General features: G+C 40.4%; 1 protein-coding gene and 1 long non-coding RNA gene across 4 annotated transcripts in view; one reads left to right on the top strand and one right to left on the bottom strand.

Moving 5' to 3' along the window:
- The first annotated feature begins 291 nt into the window (after positions 1 to 291).
- On the top strand, positions 292 to 15,912 carry LOC104003118 (uncharacterized). Of its 3 annotated transcripts, none has more exons than XR_010151884.1 (6): positions 292 to 379; positions 1,100 to 1,257; positions 2,505 to 2,578; positions 6,847 to 7,168; positions 13,816 to 14,110; positions 14,903 to 15,912. It is a non-coding gene; the product is annotated as an uncharacterized LOC104003118 (long non-coding RNA). The 3 variants fall into 3 exon arrangements; XR_010151883.1 differs by having other exon boundaries at positions 317 to 645; XR_010151885.1 differs by lacking the exons at positions 13,816 to 14,110; positions 14,903 to 15,912 and adding an exon at positions 11,307 to 11,394 and having other exon boundaries at positions 306 to 645.
- DSG2 (desmoglein 2) overlaps positions 8,349 to 16,758 on the bottom strand; it is a 53,710-nt gene continuing 45,300 nt past the window's right edge. Inside the window, exons 13-15 of the mRNA XM_512079.9 lie at positions 15,908 to 16,029; positions 14,372 to 14,704; positions 8,349 to 11,492 (exon numbers count right to left, since the gene is read on the bottom strand). Coding sequence (XP_512079.4) covers positions 10,470 to 11,492; positions 14,372 to 14,704; positions 15,908 to 16,029 — 1,478 coding nt within the window. The 3' untranslated portion in view covers positions 8,349 to 10,469. The remainder of the gene's footprint in view (positions 11,493 to 14,371; positions 14,705 to 15,907; positions 16,030 to 16,758) is intronic.

The following is a 16,758-nucleotide window of genomic DNA, read 5'->3' as shown; positions in this document are numbered from 1 at the left end:
GCCTCAGCCTCCCAAAGTGCTGGCATTGCAGGTGTGAGCCACTACACCTGGCCTGAGGCTGGTAGTTTATAAAGAAAAGAGGTTTAATTGGCTCACGGTTCTGCAGGTGAACCAGAGGTGTGGTGCTGGCATCTGCTTCTGGTGAGGGCCTCAGGAAGCTTCCAATTATTGGCGGAAGGCGAAGTGGGTGTATCACATGGTGAGACCAGGATCAAGAGAGAGGGGAGAGAGGGGCTACACTTTTAAAAAACAACCAGATCTCGCGTGAACGACCTGAGCGAGAACTGGCTCATCACCAAGGGGATGGCACGAATCCGTTCCTGCGGGATCGGTTCCATCATCCAATACCTCCCACCAGACTCCACTTCCATCATTGGAGGTCACATTTCAACTAAGATTTGGAGGGGACCGTATCCTAACTATATTAACTTCCAATTTTCATCGAAAGCCCACCTGTCTAAGAAGAGCTCCTAGACATTCCCTTTCCCCTTCAACTTGGAGGAATTGGGAATGACAAAGAGAAATTAATCAAAAGAAGAATTAATCTCTCCAATCAGCCTTGGCATTTTCTTTCTATCTTTGATATGTTGTTTTTTACATTGGTTTTCAGAATAAGCTGTTTGTAACTACTTCCTCCACTATATTGTGAGCCTCTGGAGGGCAAGGGCTGGGTCTTACTCATCTTTGAGTAATTTTAAAGCCACTAAATAGGGCTCTGCACATAGTGAGAATTCAACATATGCTTAGTTGAATCTAATATTTCAGAAAAAGTCAACATCTATTCTTTAAGATAGCCCACAGCAGGCTGAGTGTGTTATTCGTAAATCCATTGGCCAGCGTCATTTCCTCCAAAGTGCAGCATTTTTGATAGAACCAAAGGCTCATGACTGACCTTCAGAAAGACATTTTGTATTTCACCATCAAAGAGTGGTACAGGTTTTATTAGACTTCCATAATCCAGGTCTCGTTTCTCAGGCAACTCTGAAGCGTATCACACTTTATCTGAGAGGGTCACAATTAGTGAAGGAAGGGATTGGCCTTTGCAAGTTTGTGTTGCTCACGAACTTATTAAATTGCTTGATTTTTTTTTTCTTCCTAGCTTTGATAGATTGACTTTGCCTCTTTTACTGCGTGCATAGTGCCATCTTGTGGCCATAAAGCATATAACACTCATAGTTATGCCACAGTGCTTCTGTTCCACCTTATTTCTGTAGTCCAGAGGATCTCTAAGTGTAGAAACACATGGATTATTACTAGGTGAGCATACATATAGTTTACTGCTAAGCCAATTCAACCTGGTACATCTAGTTGGGGTATATCTAGAAGCATTTAAGATGCTTGTATTTTGTGCGTTTTCCAACTTCTTTCATTGAAGTATCCCAATCCAGTGTTTTTCTTTGAAAAAGCACCCATGTAAACTAGGGAAACAATAGATGTGGTCCTTGCAGAGGCTGGAATGAGAAACTCAAGATTACTTTAGAAGGGTCCAACTCAAGAGGGGTTGCAAAACCAAACTTCCTGCTAGAAGAAGCTGAAAGCAGTAGACGAGGGGCAGAGGAACATATAGGGTACGTCTTAATGTATAGCCTCGGGTAAAAAGAAAGAAGAATAAAACAGATCTTTAATACAGTGAGTAAAATCTCCAACAATCCAAGTAACCAGAATATAGGAACTGAAAGAGATTTTGAACCATTGCAAATAGATCGTGTCCTGCACTGAAACCTCTGCAGTTTTCCTCAGAATCCCTCAAACCCATTGAGAATCCATCAATTCAGACTTAACAATGAGAGCTAACTTGGGCTTGGGATGCAGCAGATTAAATGTTGTCAGTTAAATGAATCATGTGCAGGTTTAGAAAACCAGTCTGAAAATTTTGTTTGGATTTTTGCAATTGTCCTGCTTAAATGTACCAAAAACGCTTACCCTCTGAGACAGGTAAATTCCTCCCACCACAGTTCACCATTCTTCCTATGACTGGCCCTCTGTTCATTCAGTGACCAACTATTTCTTTTGTTGGTTGATACTGGAGTAAGTATGAGGTGACAAACATCAAAAAGGCCCATTCCTGCCTTCATTTATCTCAATACCCACTGACAGTACGCAGGGGAACAATGCGGGATGCAAATCAATTCTTCAACAGCTTTATGACCCTAACTTCAGAGATCCTATCTATAGTAACAATGGAAATGCAAATGGTCAGTACCTGGTGCTACCTGACTTTTAGCAACAACGAAGTGGGCCAAAGTGCAGCCTGATTAATGTTTAATTACAAATATATTTCTGTTCAGAACTCAGCATGCAATCCTCGTCAACACTGGGGGACCGTTTCAAGTCTGGTAATAATTGAGAAGGAAGCAACCACTACTAATAGGCCTAAAGGAACAAAGAGAGAGCGTGGGTCCAGGAACTCAGAGAGGGAGTTGCTTTATAGAGAGATGTGTGACAGAGGGAGGTAGAGGGAGAGATGCCCTGATCTCATTTTTCTCTTTCTCACCAATCTCTAGCCAAGGCCATCACTGGCCAAGCCCATCTAAAAGCCAGAGGCAGCAAGCAGTGCCCGTTGAAACATCCATAAAAGGTAAGCTCCTGGGTCTCAGAGCAGGGTGAAGAAGAGCAGAGAGTGAGTATGAAGAGGCAAATGGAAAATACCTGGCCCAGGGCGTATCTGGATTTTTAACAGAGACACACATTCCTCATCACATGGTTTTTCAATCTGGATAGGTGGGTTTTTGTAATCTGTGGAGCAATGTGAGTCCATTCCCATCCACTGATGGACTTGATACTGTATGTTTCATATCATGCCAATAACGCATTATAGCAAGTGGGGCAGGGGTATGATGGAAGGTGTGAGGGACAGAGACAATGCTGAAAGCTTCTTGATTAGCATGAGGGTAGAAAGAAAGTCAGAGATTGAATGGCATAGCAAGATCCACAAAGTGCAAGCTCAAGGTTCACATATATCATTTGTGAAACAGTAGAATATTTGAAGGTTGACTGTGATAAATTAAAGATGCATACTGTAATTTCCAGAACCATTGTAATCACCCAATGGGTTCTTCCTGCCACTGCACAGACAAAACCAATTCACTGAGACCATGACATTACAATAAAGAAAGAGTTTAATTGAAATGGGCTGGCCATACCACATGGGAGATTGTTATCAAATCAATCTCCCTGAAAATTCGGAGGTGAGGGTTTTTCAAGGATAGTTTGGCCAGCAGGGGGATAGGGGAATGGATGCTGCTGATTGGTTGGGGATGCAATCATAGGGGTGTGGAAAACGGTCCTAGTGCACCAAGTCTGCTACAGGATGGGGGCCACAGGAGCAGTTGAGCCAAGAGTCGTGGGTATCCAGTCGTCAAAAATGCAAAAGTAGCAAACGACGTCCCAAAAGGCCAGTCTTATTTTCTATTATAATAATGTTATCTGCCAGAGTAATTGGGGAAGTTGCAAATTTTGTCACTTCCCGAATAATGGATGGTAATTGTTTACTCCTACACCTTAGCAGACTAGAAGCCCCTTTCATCCTCCTAACCTGGTGGGCTTTCATTAGTTTTATAAAGGTGGTTTAGTTTTAGGGAAAGGTTCTTCTCATTTAAACTATAACCTAAATTTCTCCCAAAGTTAGCTTAGCCTAAGCCCAGGAAAGACCAAAGGCAGTTTGGAGGTTAAAGGCAAGATAGGGGTTGGTTAGATCAGATCTCTTTCATGTTGTAATTTTCTCATTGTTATAATTTTTGCAAAGGTGGTTTCACTCTGAAGTTCCCCCCAAATCTTTACACAATGATAGAAATGTTCTAGATTTGTGCTGTCCAACTGGTAGCCGCTTGCCACGTAGAGCATAGCCCTAGAATATAAGTACAAATCTAAATGGGAAAAAACTGAATTTTCCCTAGTGCAAACAAGGAAAACTTTCCCTTGCCATCTCTCATCTCTCTTTTCTTAGAGTATTTAGTTTAAAAAACTTGCAGTTGTTAATTCTTTCTCTATCTCCTTTGCCAACTTTATAACCAGGGATGTCCTTCTGAAGGACCTGGGGCTATCTCTTTGAAATGTTAACATCAAGGAAGCTAGCCTCCTATCTTCCCATCTCCATGGGTGCTCGCTCCAAATTATAACTAGCTACCTATCAGAGAGATCTAAGAAGTTTTATTATTTCTTTGAATAAAGGCAATTAGCAAACACAATAGCCACCTCAATTACTAGGTGAGTTTAAGATAAGCTTTGTACGACAAACGGTGCTGTCAAATCCTCTGACTTGAGGACAAGCTATAGTTTATCTTGTGAACAGGTATGTTCTAAATGGCTGCACAAAAAGCAAGAACTTTTTGTCTTTGCAATTTCTTTTTTTTTTTTCTTTTGTGAGATGGAGTTTCACTCTTATTTCCAGGCTGGAGTGCAATGGCGCGATCTCAGTTCACCGCAAACTCCACCTCCCGGTTCAAGCGATTCTCCTGCCTCGGCCTCCTGAGTAGTTGGGATTACAGGCACCTGCCATCTGCCCAGCTAAGTTTTTTATTTTTAGTAGAGATGGGGTTTCTCTGGTCAGACTGGTCTCGAACTCCTGACTTCAGGTGATCCGCCCGCCTTGGCCTCCCAAACTGTTGGGATTAAAAGCATGAGCCACTGTGCCCAACCTGTGGTTTCTTTTCTCTCTCTCTCTTTTTTTTTAGACAGAGTCTCGCACTGTTGCCCAGGCTGGAGTGCAGTGGTGTGCTCTCGGCTCACTGCAAGCTCTGCCTCCCAGGTTCAAGCAATTCTCCCGAGTAGCTGGGACTACAGGTGCCCGCCACCATGCCTGGCTAATTTTTTGTATTTTTAGTAGAGACGGGGTTTCACCATGTTAGCCAGGATGGTCTTGATCTCCTGACCTTGTGATCTGCCCGCCTCGGCTTCCCAAAGTGCTGGGATTACAGGCGTGAGCCCGTGTGCCCGGCCCGCAGTTTCTTTAGGAGCTACCTGTGATGTGCCTCACCTTCAGGGTTTAATGCTTATTCAATGATAACACTGTTTTCTTTCTCCTTTACTTTGTGGAAAGGTTTTTTAGGTTGAGAGGAAATTTTGTTGTTAGTTATATTTCCTCAGTAAGAGCAACCAATTAAAAAGTAAACACAAGCGGGTGTAGGTGAAAGGTCAATAGAGGTGCTACAGTGGAATCCTAAAGCATGCAGTACACAAAAGAAGTCAGGAAACAAGAGTGGAGAAAACCAAAAAACCAACAGAAAACCCAGGTGGACAAAGATAAAAAATACAAAGATGGAAGCTTAAACTTATCCATATAAATAATTGTTGTAAAACCTTCTGATAAAAGTCAGAAATTGTCAAAATGGGAAAAGCCAAGACCTACCTGTATATTGTTTACAATAAATGTACTATAAAGGCACAGACAGGTGTCAAGCAAAAGGATCAAAAAGATATACCACGGAAGCACTAACCATAAGAAGGCTGGTATGGCTGTATTAATGTTAGGCAAAGTAGATCTCAAGACAAAGAATGTGTTAGAAGAAAAACTTCAGGCAAATTAAATTTTACAAAGTTGGCTGGGTGTGGTGGCTCATGCCTGTAATCCCAGCAGTTTGGGAGGCTGAGGCTGGTGGATCACTTGAGGCCAGGAGTTCGAGACCAGCCTGGGCAACATGGGGAAACCCCATCTCTACTAAAAAAAAAAAAAAAAAAAAAAAAAAAAAGCAAAAATTAGCCTGGTGTGGTGGCGTACACCTGTAATCCCAGCCCAGCTACTCAGGAGGCTGAGAGGAGAATCACTTGACCCTGGGAGGCGGAGGTTGCAGTGAGCGGAGATTCTGCCACTGCGCTCCAGCCTGGGTGACAGAGTGAGACTCCATCTCCAAAATAATAAAATAAATATATAAACAAATTTTACAAACGTTAATTGAGCAAAGAATAATTTGCAAATTGGGCAGCACCTAAACCAGAGTAGATTCAGAGCCACGCTGGCGCTGCCACGTGGTCAGAGAGGATTTATGGATAGAAAAAGGAAGTGAGGTACAGAATAGCAGGACTGGTTACAGCTCAGGGTTTGCCTTATTTGAATGCAGTTTGAACAGTTGGCTGCCTGTGAGTGGTTGAAGTATTGCGGCCGTGATTGCCTCAGACAAGAGTAGGTTACAGTCTGTTTACACATCCAGTTAGGTTATAGTTCACTAAGTATGGAGAAACCTTCAGGCCAAACTTAAAATATGTAACAAGGGCCAGGTGTGGTAATTCACGCCTGTAATCCCAGCACTTTGGGAGGCCGAGGCAGGCGGATCACCCGAGGTCGGGAGTTTGAGACCAGCCTGACCAATATGGAGAAACCTCGTCTCTATTAAAAATTCAAAATTAGCTGGGCGTGGTGGCGCATGCCTGTAACCCCAGCTACTTGGGAGGGTGAGGCAGGAGAATCATTTGAACCTGGGAGGCGGAGGTTGTGGTGAGCCGAGTTTGCGCCATTTCATTCACTTGAAACTCCGTCTCAAAAAAAAAAGGAAAAGAAAGTAAGGAGGCAGCTTTAGGCTAAAGGTAATTAGCAGTTATAAATAGAGATGAAGAGAGGCATTTCATTATGATAAAAAGATCAGTTCTTCAGCAACACAGTAATCCTAAATGTACTTGTACCCAATAACACAGGCAAAAAGTTTCAAAACACAGGAAACAAAAATAGAAAGAATTAAAGGGGGAAATAAGCAAAGCCACACTTGGGAGACTTCAACCTCTTAGTAATTAATGGAAACAGTAGACAAAGTAATTGGGAATGATATAGAGGATTAAAATAAAACATAATGAAACTAATAAATTTTAGTCCATTAAGAAAGTCAGATTTAATGATCTGAAATGTCTCATTTTTAGGTGATGTTTGGTTAGCAACGTCCTACTGCAGACATTTTGATGTGGTGGTGATTGGAATATGGTCTGCAGAGATCAACCAGAATTAGCTCCATGTGCCACTGGGAGTGGGAACTGAAGTCACGCAGGAATAAACCAGTCTTCATGCTTTAGGATGTTCTGATGTGCCATTGTCGTGAAATCTTCATTCATGAGACATTCCAGTTTACCGGCAGTGTCGACTAGAATATGCTACAGCCCCCAAAATATGTTTTTAGTATAAGGATTATTTTGAGCTGATTATTTTGAGAAATAGCAGACGCAGGAGAAACTCTGAAGACAGAACGTAAGTTTACCTTTTGTAAAGGGATTTACATTTATAAGGGAAATGTCCATTTGTAAGGCTGTCTCCCTCTGTACCGGAAACACAGGATGACTATAAGTGACAAAGAGATTAATTTAAATCTGCATGACAAATCTTACTCAAGCTTACCAGACTTTTCCTGGTCACCTTCCCATAACTTGTTTCCCCTGCCCAGAAGCCCCTAATCCCCTTTCCTATGTTTTAGCCCAAGTTGGTATATTATTAAATTAAATTGGGCCTGAGGCTGCCTCCATACCTTAAGTCCCCACATGACGAACTGCAGCCTAGCTTGGTACATAAATGAACTGAAAGCCTAATTTAGGAGTATATTTTTGTAATACATAGCTGAGCGTCAATCAATCACAGCAGCTGAGTTTCAGCCAGTCACTGGCTGCCAACTGATCAGCCCACCTCCAAATAAGGCAAAGGCTCAGCTGTAACCAATCAAGCAGCTTCCCTACCTCACTTCCATTTTCTGTCTATGAATACGGCCTGCTCATTATTGTAGAATAGAGTTCTCTGAACCTTTTCTAGTTCCAGGGCAGCCCAATTTTGTGAACCTTTCTTTGCTTAAGTAAACTGTTAGACTTAATTTGTTTAAAGCTCTTAACATTTTACACCCAAGTTCTAACCACCCCTTTGAGCTGCTCATTCCAGTTACTCCAAAGCATGCATGAGATACACATGTTAACAGACTAATGTTTGTTTTTCTCTTGTTAATCTGTGTTTTGTTACAGAGCCCCAGCTGGGGGCCTAGAAGAAAATTTGTTTTTCTTCTCTTATAGCAGCAACTCTGATCTTTTCCCTTCTAAACTATAACAAGCAATTAAAACAGCCTCTCAAACATTGGTAGAATGATTTCATCTCTTTGGGTTAGATATACTAGCCTTCTTCTGCCAAACCCAACAGATTTCTCCAGCGTTACTCTGGGCAGAGAGCAACCTTCACTTCCTTAGGAACAAGGTTGCCAGAGTTGGACAATGAAAATGCCAAGTACCCAGATAAATTTGAATTTTAGATAACCGATAACTTTTTTTATTGCAAGCAGATCTAATTAAATAACAAAGTCCAAGAAACACCTGCCTTTAAGGCACTCTCCCTAACAAACTGAGTTATATTCCTTGTAAAATATATAGAGAAATAAAAATCTATGGGGAAAGGGTCACTCTAAAGATACTTTTTATTTAAATATTTTATGATGATACATATACAAATATAATCTTCCAAAAAACAAATGTAAAACTAATACAAATCACTTTTTCAGGAACAAAGAAAATCATTTAGAAAATGTGATTATGCTATAAGAGGCAGGTTAGGTTTCCAAGGCTGCTCAAGGTGGAAGCTTAAGACCAACTTTTGTTTGAGTACATAGGTGATATTTACATTTTCATATACTAGTGATATTCCTGTTGCATACTTGGCAAAATAAAACTGATAGTAAGTCTATAATAATAAAAGAAACAACAATTACTAAGTAAACAATTCTAGATGATGGAAGAGTAACCTCCATTTAAGCTACAGACTTAGATGTCTAAAAATATGTGTCCTGATCTGTACACAGTTAGTGGGAGCACACTATATAAATCCTTTGCATGACACCATTCAACAATATTTTTTAAAGTCTACAAAATTTTAAAGTTTCACTTCCCTAGCAAAATATCTTCAGTCAAGAAATTAGTCTTTGAAAATTATGAAAATTGTTGTGGGAAATATTTATACAAATTATTACTGATAATGCACATATATTTTGAAACATTGTTTCTAGAAGCAATAAAATATAACCTATTTAGGAGATAACCCAAATGATTTGTAAAAAAATTAACTTGTAGAAAAGGGAAGGATGTTGTGTAAAATCAAGTCAATTATTTGAGGTTTTTATAATATTGAGTACTTATGTACTAAGTCACACCCAGCCAGTCAATAACTGAGAAATCAAAATAAAATAATAATTTCAAAGAATTACAGAAATACAGGGCCTTTTGAGATTTTTGGCAATCGTAAACAAAAACGAATGGTTTTTACAATTCAGTGTAATTCTACGAATATTTATTTGGCACCCTTGTTAGGCACTGAGGCTACACAGCAGTGAAATAGGCCTAGTTGTTCTCACAACTAGAGAACATAGTTGGTTAATGTAGCTGCACTGAATTGTAGCTGTTTAGAAGATAATATACCCTGAGGCTTTTTTAAGTATACTATTACTATAAGAAGTAAAATTATTTTATACTTATAAATTTTGTTTTGGATTATTCAACTGAATTTGGAGTGTTCAGAATTTTCATGGCGGTTGAGACGAGGAAGAGGTATAATGCTATTTTTTTTTTTCTTTTCTTTTTTTTTTTTAGACGGAATCTCACTCTGTTGCCCAGACTGGAGTGCAATGGTGCGATCTCGGCTCACTGCAATCTCTGCCTCCCGGGTTCAAGTGATTCTCCTGCCTCAGCCTCCCAAGTAGCTGGGATTACAGGCACCCACCATCACGCCCAGCTAATTTTTGTATTTTTAGTAGAGACGGGGTTTCACCAGGTTGGCCTGGCTGATCTCAAACTCCTGACCTCAGTTGATCCACCCGCCTCGGCCTCCCAAAGTGCTGGGATTACAGGCGTTAGCCACCACCCTTGGCCAGTATAATGCTATTTTTAAGACTATACAGTATGTATGTGCACACACACACACAAGTCATGTGCACAGAAACATACAATGTGTATTCTTATCATCAATGGTCCAATTTAATGAATCACACACAGATTAAAAGGGTTCAAGTCTTAAAGAAGTTATGAGCACCATAACTGGTGCTCAGACTGTGCATGTATCATCTTTGGATCAATGAGTTGTTGAAAATATGCTAGATGCAGTAAAGTACAGAATACAGAACATCAATGTTTAATGTTAATATGGTAGGCAAAGAGACCCAATCAGTTTCCTGGGTTGCTTTACTGGACGGCTGATGAACTAGATACTCTGTTCACTTGGTAAATTCTCAGAAGCCAGATTGACTCTGTATGTATCTTGTTTTATCAGGATTGTTTGCATAGCTTGCTAAAAGGCACCTAAGCAGCATCATCATCTCTATGTCCTCAGTAAATTGTGGAACATTTCTAAAATACACTCCTGGAAGGAGAGACAGTGTGGTCCTTTGCATATCAGTGACTGAGAAAAATTTTAAGATCAATGTGTATGTGTCTCTGTGTGTCTGTAAGGCTCATGAAAAATCAGGTACATTGGAAACATGAAATTAGTCACTGCTAATTAAACTCTGGGTCAGTTTGTGGCTGACTGCTGTTTAGGAGTAAGAATGCTGTACAGTGCTATGCTTGGTGACTCTGGTGGAAGATGTGGTTATGGTAGAATTAGAATGACCAGATTCCTCTAAACCAAAATCTGGCAGAGGGCCAGGGACTCCAGCTCCAGACACCGTGGTGTTCCTAGCCTTCATAGAATTTTCAGTGGGAATCTGGTAACTGGATTGCAGAGTGGAAGCAGGTGCTAGAACTCTTTCTGTCACTGTCACATTCTGTCCTACTGCTATATTAGGCATGGCCAGAGTAGGCTGCACACCTGAGCTGGGGGCAAGGAAGCTCTCTCTTTCCCTCACCATGACGTAAGGTGCATCTTGAAGATGCTGAGTGCCTTCCAGAGGATTCGATCCACCCCCATGAGGCTGTATTACTCTTTCAGTGACCACAACTGTACCTTCATTAGCATAAGGCTGATCTACCAAGGTAGAAGCTGGAGCATACACCCTCTCTGTCACAATAAGGCTCTGTGGCTGGCTAGGACCCAGGATCACAGTGGTTGGTGGCATAGTGGACCCTGTGACATAGGAAGTTTCTGTTGCTATCACATTTCTAGAAGCCATTGGGTCAGGAAGAGGTGTAGCTACCTTTTGCGCCTGCCTAGAAGACACAGATCTTTCAGTGACTATTTCCTGAGTTACTTTCTCTGCATTGGCTTCTTGCAAAGATTTTGGAACTGGGAAGCTACTGCCAGAGGAGTAGGTATTCTCTGAATTAACCATAGTTTGCTCATAGAGTGAATGTGAAGCTGTGTTCATACTTGTTTCTGTGGCAGGTTTTTGTCTCTGCTCAATTTCCATATTTATATCTATTTTTTGACCCAGGCAAACTTCAGCTAGTGTCTTGAATTTAAGTCCCAAATCATCTAAGAAGCGGTCATCTAGCTCTCCTTCAATAAAACTGCAACAACCAATAGAAGCATTCAGCGATTCAGTTTCTTCCTGAGAATAAACCAGAAGGCAATCTTTGGCTGTGTGATTTTCATCTTCCTCAGTGTAAGAGGCCGCTTTCTAAAATGAAAACAAAGCAAAACAAACACAAAACAGACAAATAATTAGCAATATAAATTCATTTTAAAACAAGACTCTATATTCCTGTTCAAAATGCAGTAATGTGAATTTAATTACAAGCAACCATCAGGGAAACACAAATTGAGAGAGATCCTACGACACAACTGGACTGTATTCTTAAAAAAAATTAATATCAGGGAAAAAATAGAAAGGCAGAGGGGACTGTTTCAGATTAAAGGAGACTAAAGTGTCAGGACAACTAAATGGAATGCAGGGTCCTGAGAAAAACAAAATTGCTGTAAAAGATAGTGTGATAGTTGGCTAAACTGAAATATGGACTGTGTCAATATTAAAGTTCTACATTTGTTAACTGTACTATAGTAATGTAAGAGAATGTGTGTGAATGTGTGTCAGTGAGAGAGAGACAGAGAAAATGGAAAAGCAAATAGCAAATGTGGCAAAATGTTTATTGGGTTCAAAATTTCTATTATTCTTGCAAATTTTCTGATAACTTTGAAATTACTTCCAAATCAAAAGTTAGTACATACATACATAACCAAGAATGACTGGAGCAGGATTAGAGTGGAGAGAGGGAAAACTTACCAAAAGAAAACAAACAGGACGCTAGAATTGAGCTTAGCAGTGAGACAGGAAAGGCCAAGAAATGGTTTTGCTTGACACCACCCACATCCCTGTTAAGCTAATACTTGAAGGTGGGTGAAGGATGGTATGAAAGATGGGAGGTTAAAAAGGAGCAGAAAGTGGGAAAGCACGCTAATAATTTGCAAATTTAGAAGAGGGGGACAGAAGTAACTTGCTTTCCTCAATGGAAGCCCCTCCCCTTACTCCTCTCTAGGGCCCTTCAGATGCCTTATATTCCAACTCTGTCCATTCTCATGGGAGCACAGGGCCTTGTTCTCCAGAAAACCACCCAGTCCTACCTTTTAAAAAATTATTCTTACTATGTCTGTAAGATCTGTAGTAAAGTTCTTTATTTTATTTCTAACATCCATAGTTTGTGCTTAATCTCTTAATATCCTAATTAGTCTGGTAAAATGTTTATCAATTTTATTGACCTCTTTAAATAATAAGCTTGTGGCTTCAATTTTTTTTCTTATTACTTTTTGCTAAATATTTCATTGATTTCTGCTCTAAAATTCATCATTATCTTATTTCTGCTTGTTTTGGGTTTAATTTGCTCTTCTAACTTCTGAGGGTGGAAGCTTAGGTCACTGATTTGAGAACCATCTTCTAATATAACCATTTTTGCTACAATTTCCCTTCAAGCATCACTTTAGTAGTACCCCACAAATTTTCATGAAGTATAATTTAATTTGCAGTCATGTGTATTTATAAATATTTGAGTATATTTTATATATCTCTTTGTTACTGATCTCTGGTTTTAATTTTTTTTTCGTCAAAGTACATTGTATGACTGCAGTTCTTTAAAAGTTATTTACATTTATTTAATGTTCTAGAATACAGTATATGAAAAAGCATGTGTATTCTGCTTCTGTTGCATAGAGTGTTCTGTCAGTATCAACTAGATCCATTTGGTTCACAGTACTAAGTTTTCTATATGCTTACTGATTCTGTCACTTGTTCTTTCATTTACTGATAGATCAGGTTGAACTCTCCAACTATCATTATGAATTTGTCTGTTTCTCTTTCAGTTGTTTTTGCTTTAAGTTTTAAAAATTTCTGTTATTAGGTTCTGACATATTCAGGAGTTTCAGGCCTCCTGATGAACTGACTCATTTTTCATTATGAACTATCCCTCATTATTCCTGGTAATATTTCTTGTTCTGAAGTATACTTTATCTCTATGTTATACTTTTTTTTTTTTTTTTTTTTAGACAGAGTTTCACTCTGTTGCCCAGGCTGGAGTGCAGTGGTATGATCACAGCTCACTGCATCCTTGGCTTTCCAGGCTCAAGTGATCCCCCTACCTCAGCCTTCTGAGTAGCTGGGACTACAGGTGTGTGCCAGCATGCCCGGCTAATTTTTTGTATTTTTGGAGAGATAGGGTTTTAACATATTGCCCAAGCTGGTCTTGAACTTCTGGGCTCAAGCGATCTGCCTGCCTTGATCTCCCAGAGTGCTGGGATCACAGGCATGAGCCATTGTGCCTGACCTCTACATTATACTTTTATTTTCAGTTCTGCTTCTAATTCCTCAATTCTAGCATGAGCTTCCTTATTGCATCTGATCATCTTCCTGGAACTTTTCTCATCATTTTTTGGTGGACCCTCATAATAGCAAAGCCAAGTACTCTCATACAGAAGGTAAAATTTAAATGGACTTAATAGATTGTGTTTTTTAGGTTATATATCCTCTGCCTCTCCTACGGAGCTCATCCCTACCAAGCCTGCTCCTGCAGAGGGATGCAACTTTCCGACCCACTGACATCTGTCTTGGTCATATGACTTGCTTTGGTCAATGAAATGTGGTGTAAAAAGGTGGAGGCTTTGAGAGCCATTGCCTGGTTCTGCCTTGTTCTTTTCTTTGGGTCACAAGGACGGCAGCTTCCCAGGTACAATCTGCTCTCTCAGTGTGCATCTTGATATGAAGACATCATGAAGGAAAGCAGAGCTGAGCTGACTGGCAAAAACATAACTGTAAGTGAGAAATATGCCTGTGTGAGAACTAAGATCATGGGGTGACTTGCTACTATAGCATAATTTAGCTAACACCGACTGATTCTGTGGGTCCCATTTCTCTTTCCTTATTGCCTATAAGTATTCCCTGAAAAAAGAAAAAAAAAAAAACCCAAAGTCTCATTTGGATCCAAGGCAATGATTACCCTAATAATATCACATTCACATACAAATGTTCCCCCCACCCCCCACCACCAATACATAAAACTCACTCATCCTTACATCAGTGAAATAATTTCTTAAGAATTCTTCGTTCAGTGCAACAGCAGCTGCCTGAGCTCCGGCCATGTCTCTGGAAGCTCCTGTGGCCCTTGCGGTCTTCGTGGTTTCAGTGGTCATGATAGCGCCTGTGGCCCCTGTAAACTGGGTAGCTCTACCAGAAAGCAGGCTTCTGTGTTCTTCCCACCTTCCATCCATCTCAGACATCTCATGTTGCCCTTTGACAATGGAAGCAGAGCTACTTCCTTTCATCGTGGCTTCCTTGGCCATACCTCCTACTCCATTTCTTCCTACTAGACTGTCCCCTTGATCCACTGGCAGAAATGATGGCACCACCTGTGAGAGCAAACACAGCTGAGAACTGAGTCAGGAGGATGGAGGGAATCCTTCATCCTTGGTAGAAGGATCTGAGTCAAGTGGGCATAGGAAGGTATAAGCTATTTCCACTGAGGCCAGTTAGAAAAAGTATTTTGAGTTGAATAACTTATGTAAGTCTTATGAAGATCTTCTTTCTTCTCTCTTCTTGTTTTATAGGTGGATAGAACCCAAAGAGAAAACAAAGCCCAAACAGTCACAGCTCCTTTATTCTATGCGACCAATGGCATTTCAACCTCCCTCTACAGTTTGATACCTTCTTCTATAGCTACAGAATTCTTAACTTTGTTTTGACCTGGATCCATGGCCACCCAAAATAAAGACTATATTTCTAAGCCTCTGATGCCGCTAGGTATAGCCACCTGACTAAACTGTGGTCAATGTGAATGAAGCAGAAATGGTGTACACAAGTTCCGGGAAGTGTGCTTAAAGAGGGTTCTTCACTTTTCTCCCATCTGCTGGTTAGAATGTGGGGACGGCAGCTAGGTAGCTAGAACTAGGACATGAGGACAGTGTGGGAATGGAACTCAACCATGGAAGAAAAACAAGGAAGAGGGAACTGGGGACCATGCTGCGGATGAATCATCATGTTGATCTTGGAATGACCATTTTAGGATTAAGCCACTGTTATTCTGAGTTCTCTGCCACCTGATGCTAAATCCTATCCTATTAGAAATGGTGCTCATAACATGGTGGTGAGAGGTCCAGGGTGAAGATGCAACAGAGAGACAAAGGGATATGGCTATGATGTAGTTGGGAAATGGGGTTTTGCAACATTTTACAAGTGTCATGGGGGTTGTGGGCTTACCTCTGCAAACCCTATGTATTGAGGGAAATGGAAATGAAGCAGTTCCTGGTTATGAAAACTGCCCATTTAATGTTGGGACAAAAGACTAAGATTCCTACACACTCTTGCTCTTCCTGAACCTTGCTCTACATTCTCTACAACATGGGAAGTGTCAAAACAGAGTAAAACTATCTCAATTCTGCCCCGGCAACAAACACAAAATATGCTGTCATTTGAACTCTTTGCTTAACAAAGGCACATGAGTGAAATCCATAGTGATCACTTTACTCACTCAACCAAACATGTAAGAAACACTTCCCTAGGCCCCTTTAAAACCCAAGAAGAAGACAAGTCATATTGACATCTGATCCACTGACCTTGTCTTCAGGTGGTGCTCCTTCATTATTCCAAGGATGCAGCATCTCTATGGTGCCAGGTATGGGGGTAAAGCCTTTGGCGCCCTTTCCGCAATGGCACATCAGCAGTAAAAGTGGTACCACTGTACAGACACAAAATTGAACACAGATAAGGTTAACCTTGATATATTTCTAAATTTATATTACACAATTTTGGAATTTGCATGTCCCTTCCTGGACTTGTCTTCACTTATTTACAGCTCTATTTTTCTTTTCTTCACCCTGATCCAACCTTACCAAGCTTGTTTTGGGTGAATTACTCCAAAACCCGAAGGCAGGATGAGGGAGTCTTACAGATTCAAGGCCTTGTTCATCAAAAAGAGGCTGTCTGTGGATGCTGAGTGGAATACCAAGACTAGGTTCAGATAGTATCCAAATCATCAAAACCAGCTTAAAGATTAATTTTTTTAAAACTATGGTCCAATTAAAAAAAAATCACTGTTGCAAAAATATATGTATTATTGAAAACAGTAATTAGAAATAATAAAGTGAAACATATAACAATTTCAGAGCCCTCTTCTTAGATTTTATTTTACCCCTAGGAGGAAGCAAAGACCAAGGCTGACCCCTTGATCAATGCAGTAAAGAATTAAACACACCTGCATGCCCATCTGCCACTCCCATTTGGCAGCTTCCAATGATGAACTGGCTACTGCCTAGATTCGTTTTTATGTCAAACAAACAGTCAACAGCACATTAACTACAGCTACTATGATTAATAAGACTGAAATCAGCCAGTGGCAATTCAACAATTTTAACAAACATTCATCAAGTGTCTATTATGTGCCAAGTACCACATTAGGCTCCAGGGA

This window comes from Pan troglodytes, chromosome 17, assembly GCF_028858775.2.
Source record: "Pan troglodytes isolate AG18354 chromosome 17, NHGRI_mPanTro3-v2.0_pri, whole genome shotgun sequence".
In the NCBI taxonomy this organism is placed as follows: domain Eukaryota; kingdom Metazoa; phylum Chordata; class Mammalia; order Primates; family Hominidae; genus Pan; species Pan troglodytes.
The sequence above is the reverse complement of the archived record's forward strand: the minus strand, read 5'-3'. Positions and strand labels throughout refer to the sequence as shown.